The sequence below is a fragment of the Aplysia californica genome, unplaced genomic scaffold, assembly GCF_000002075.1.
Source record: "Aplysia californica isolate F4 #8 unplaced genomic scaffold, AplCal3.0 scaffold00293, whole genome shotgun sequence".
Classification (NCBI taxonomy): Eukaryota; Metazoa; Mollusca; class Gastropoda; order Aplysiida; family Aplysiidae; genus Aplysia; species Aplysia californica.
The window spans coordinates 1,659-6,531 of NW_004797563.1; the positions used below are offsets into that span (position 1 = coordinate 1,659).

General features: G+C 37.3%; 2 protein-coding genes across 2 annotated transcripts in view; one reads left to right on the forward strand and one right to left on the reverse strand.

The window, feature by feature from the left end:
* LOC101857419 (dehydrogenase/reductase SDR family member 7) overlaps positions 1-1,701 on the forward strand; it is a gene marked incomplete at its 5' end in the record, with an annotated part of 3,280 nt that extends 1,579 nt beyond the window's left edge. The window contains 2 exon segments of the mRNA XM_005101655.3: positions 211-377; positions 1,247-1,701. Of these exon segments, the coding sequence (XP_005101712.2) occupies positions 211-377; positions 1,247-1,301 (222 nt within the window).
* Positions 1,702-4,051: 2,350 nt separating this feature from the next.
* LOC101857655 (COA8 family protein CBG23705, mitochondrial) overlaps positions 4,052-4,873 on the reverse strand; it is a 12,778-nt gene continuing 11,956 nt past the window's right edge. Inside the window, exon 4 of the mRNA XM_005101656.3 lies at positions 4,052-4,240. Coding sequence (XP_005101713.1) covers positions 4,147-4,240 — 94 coding nt within the window. The 3' untranslated portion in view covers positions 4,052-4,146. The remainder of the gene's footprint in view (positions 4,241-4,873) is intronic.

Below are 4,873 nucleotides of genomic sequence, written 5' to 3' on the forward strand. Positions count from 1 at the left end.
AAGCTGAGAATGTTTCGGAGTGTTCTATGGTCTGCTGGGGTAATAATATAGTGTAAAGCGCATAGAGCCTGCTGTTGAGCGGGGATATGCGCTATACAAATGCTATTTATTATTATTTTCGTTCCAACCTTGCATACTTTAAACTAATTTTGTTTTTGTGAACAGTTTGGTGAATTAAATGTACCATTTGTATTCTTCTCATTTTTAAAGAGTCTCGGCAGAGAAATGTCCAGTACAGAAAAGAGAATCTCCACAGAACGCTGTGCGCATCTGGTAGCTATAGCAACAGCAAACAGGCTGCCAGAGGTGTGGATCAGTCAGCACCCGTGGCTGGCTCTACTTTATCTCAATCAGTATTGGGCTGATGCATGCCGATGGTGAGTATTTTTTTTTTCTTTCTTTTCCTGACTAACACTGTATTTTTAAAAACCTTTCTGGTTCATCTGACCTTGCAGGTTATAATCCCTGTTCGGTAGGCTTACCTCAGGTGTAGGGCAATTAGAAACAGAAAAATGTAATTTTAGGTGCTAAAATTTGATCCTGTAGTTTTTTTTGTGTGTGGACAATTTGTGAAAAGTGGTGCTCTAAGGAATATCTTACTGACATTTTAATATATATCACAGGTATAATAAGGCCAATTTCAAAGTAAGATTTAAAATAAAAGTACGGAATGCTATTTGTGCAATTTGAAAACGTCAAATTTTCTTTCCATTTAAAAAGTCATGTAAGCATGTGCATGTGGCAGCAATCTGTGAAACGAGGACGTTGTTTCTATTTTGTCCTGTTTTAGACACATTCCCCCTGATCTGAATTAGAAATTTAAAAAAACCTTTGCCTTGCCAACAGCCATTAAACTTCTTTTAAAAGACAGGAAACAATGTTCACAGATTTCTGTTTAAAAAGAAAATCCAAACTGCTGGTATTTGTGTTAATATTATATGATGAAAAAATGTATATTAAACATATAATAAACAAATAAAAATTTAGTACATTGTAAATTAAATCCATGCTAGCCAATTGAATGGTGTATTTAATATTCTCATATTGTGTTGTACGACATTGATGAAGAATTGTGTTGAGGTCCAAAGAGGAGAAATGATTTGTTTTTGTAAGTGATTTCAGTCGACCTTTGTCCACACATGTTTTCAAACCTGTTGTCACTCATTATGAAAACAATGTACCAAGGTTCAGCACCATGGACAGGCATTCTTTCCCCCTTTTATTTCAAGTTTCTTTTTCTCGGCAGGCTGTTTCTCAGATTTGGAACAGGCTACATGATGAAGATGAGAGATTGCCAATGAGGAAAGTCATCTTGATTGAACTGTATTGATGAAACAACTGATGCTCTGCAGTTCCGACTTCGGCTGCCAGACATGTTCAATAATGGCTAATGGTCATCTATCACTGAGTCATTTCTACATCTGGCTAAGGCTGGAGGATAATGCCGATCTTGCTTACTCTACAGTTCTCTGATTGAAATACTTTGTATGATTTCTTAATTTTAAAAATCCATTCAGTACATGTGATAAATGATATAATATAAGTATCTGTGCAGCTTTGTGTTCTAATAAAGAAAGTAGAATAGGAAAATGCGACTGTATATCACAAAATTTGCTGCACAACATACAAGTGCAGTACATCATGTACATATATTCTTTTGAACGATGTGAGAAATGCAAATAGAATCATTTTTAAAAACTAGATTCCTAGTTTCTTATTTTTAAAAAATCCCTCTTATGAAATGTTAATACCCATGAGCATAGTAAAATGACTTGCTTTTAATTGCATTCTCTGACTAGAACTGACAATAAGCTTTTTCACAACATGTGAAACGAATTAAATTAAGGTAAAGTTAAAATCTGAATCCTTGTGGGACCCAACTTTCTCTTGTTTCTCCAGGAATATTTCTTCAGTGCCGAGATATAGACCTAGAGCTGCACTTTGAAATCAACTTGTTTTGTCTTTTTGACATTAAACGTTTCTGCAGCAGTAAGCACTGCTGCCATTAAAGGCCACATTCCCTATCATGACTCAGCTGCCACTGTACTGAATGTAGAGAAGTGATCTTCAGTGGAAGGGAAGCCATTGTAATCTTCCAGCAAGATGTGCATTTATTCACTAAAACATGCAATAGGACTCAATCCTGCAAAATGAAGAGCAATGAATTGAACTTTCTCCAACACAAAACAAAAACCAAACAAACCTCCCTTTTCCCCTCCAACACATACCCAACATGAACAATGTTCCTCGATTTTCATGACAGTTATCAGAAATCTGTAGGGCCGCCAGATTTTCTTTGTTCAAGACAAGTTTTTTGTTTAGAGAAGTTTCTCAAATATAGAAAGAAAAAAATCAAATTAAGGATTTTATTTTCTTTCAGTTTACTGCTATTTTTGGATTAACCATGTTTGGTTTCGAGAGATTCCACTGGGTATACCTTAATATCAAACACTGAACGTGAGAAAGTTCATGCAATCCTCTATAGAAGTAAGAGGGCATCAACGGTCAGTTCTACCTTATGTCCTTACTTCTACAAATGCCATACTTTGTCTTTCCTTTTCCCTCAGCAGTAGAGATAACATACACAATGAAATATTCTTGAATTAAATGTAAGGTCGGCGCACTTCCACAGTCACCCAAATCAATTTAGGAGAGTTTCCTGATAATGCTGCTTTTATTCTTATGAAAACATCAAGGGGTATCTTGCAATAATACTTCCTTCTGTTTCGCTATTTCCTTCCTAATTTTTAATTGAAAAAAATAATGAGTGCCCAAGTCATGCTCTGAGTGCTCCATTTTTCTTTAATTTTTTTCAAAACTTAAAAAAATGACATGGACGTTTGTGGAATGATGCTGACAATATTTGCTTTCAGCGTACATCCTAAACATCAGAGTAGAAACTGGTCGGTGGCGATGGTAGCCTAGTGTTTAGGCTACTGGACTCGTAATCTTGAGATTGTGGGTTCGGGAGTTCGAGCCTCAGCTCGGTCCGACGTTTTGTCCTTGGATAAGGCACTTTACACAAATTTTCCATTTGGCTCTGTCCTTTCGGAGACGAACATTAAACCCAGAGGTCCCGCCTCTTAAATAACCTATTAGTGTTGATAGGGGCGTTAAACCTAATTACCCATACCATTTCACTATTTCAGAACTGGTAATTTGCTGCTGTAGAGCTGCAAACCCTTCCAATCCCAATAAAAAGTATTTTCAAGAGAGCATGGGCATCAAAATTTAGGGTAGCTCGTAAAATGCTCATAAAATGTCACCAGGTTAAATTAATGGCACACTACCAGCTCAATCCTTGTGCTAAATAAAGAAAATAAAAGCATTTCCAGACATTTGTTTCTTAGAGACCCATCATGTCCCTAAAGCATTCTTTACACTAAGTTAGGCACATGACATCAGCTTCCAAGTTCAGTAGGCCTACCAAACAAGGGAAAATGAAAACTGAGGGAGCTCTTCTTCTTCTTTGTGTTCCTCCAACGATTTTCAAGAATGTGACCATTTTTCCTACTTAGTAGGGACCCTTACCTTCAGGCGGCTACATTCTGATTTCGAAGGTACTCTGTTTTTATACTAAGGTAGCATTGGTAGGAAATAATTGTGAATTTTACCTTGGTGGAGGCCAAAGCCTACTGTTATTGATTTCTGAACAACCAAGAACAAATCTTTAATGTGTGCTACTTGCACATTATGGGACCAATGAGATTTTGCGCCGTTATCCACAAAAGTTAGGTGTTTGATCATTCATCAAGGTGTGGCTGATAGACAGCAGCAAGAAGGAGCCAGGGGTAGCAGTAGAAAAAGTTAAGAGTAAGAGTAAAGGATAGAGAAGCCAAGAACAGGCTAGGGGTGGGGAAAGAAAGTGGAGATAGATGATAGAACATGAAAGGAGAATAGGAAAAGAGGGGACAGTAAAACATTTAAGAGATACAAATATTTTCGTCCCAGTCAGGTTTCAAACCCGGGACCTCTAGAATGAGAGGCGAACACCGTACCTCTCGGCCACCATCATACAGCTGAAACATGAAGTACCGCAAATGAGAACACATTTCTTTTAGACGAGTCATAATTTTATTTACATAAATCATTCATCACATGCATTCAAATCTACAATACACTGCAAACAACAAACAACACTGACTGCTATTCAGCATTCCCTGAGACTTTACGTCTCCATCTTATAAGCGTCACTTTCAGAGCAGGCCACAGGAGAGAGAAGTTTTTCTTGTACCATTCTCTGTGGGGGAAAAACATGAAACCTTTCATTACACCAATAACACAGGTTTTTTTCTTCTTCTCCTTACTGATCAATATCATGTAGAATATCATGTCTAAATGCAAGGAGAAACTTAAAGCTCACCTGCTATGAAAGACATCACATCATATCACAGTGGAAAGACTGTCACCAATCAAACTAACCATGCTACGATTTAAAAAAATCTTAAATGCAAACATTCTCGGGTATCATATTTACAAGGGACAAAAAGCATGCCAGTCATTCAAGACCAAATGCATAATTTCTTTAATCACCCCCCCCCTCCCCCTGCCCCCCAAAAATATGCAATATTCTGGAAAACTTGATATTATTTAACCCTATCCGTACGTCATGTTTTACTATTGTACCCATATGAAGTGGGGAACTTTGTGTCATCACTTTCCAAAGAGGAAATTTACTCGTTAATCCGATCCGTTTGCTTTGCATACCAGTCTCTCATAAGGATTTTTTGAGAAATACTGAAAGTTTTAAAGAGATCTTCGTATTAGAAGTATTCTAAAATGTGAAGAATACAACCCCGGGGGTACAAAATAACCCCAGGGTATACGAATAGTGTTAAAAATCCATATCTCCCCCCCCCCCCACACACACAAC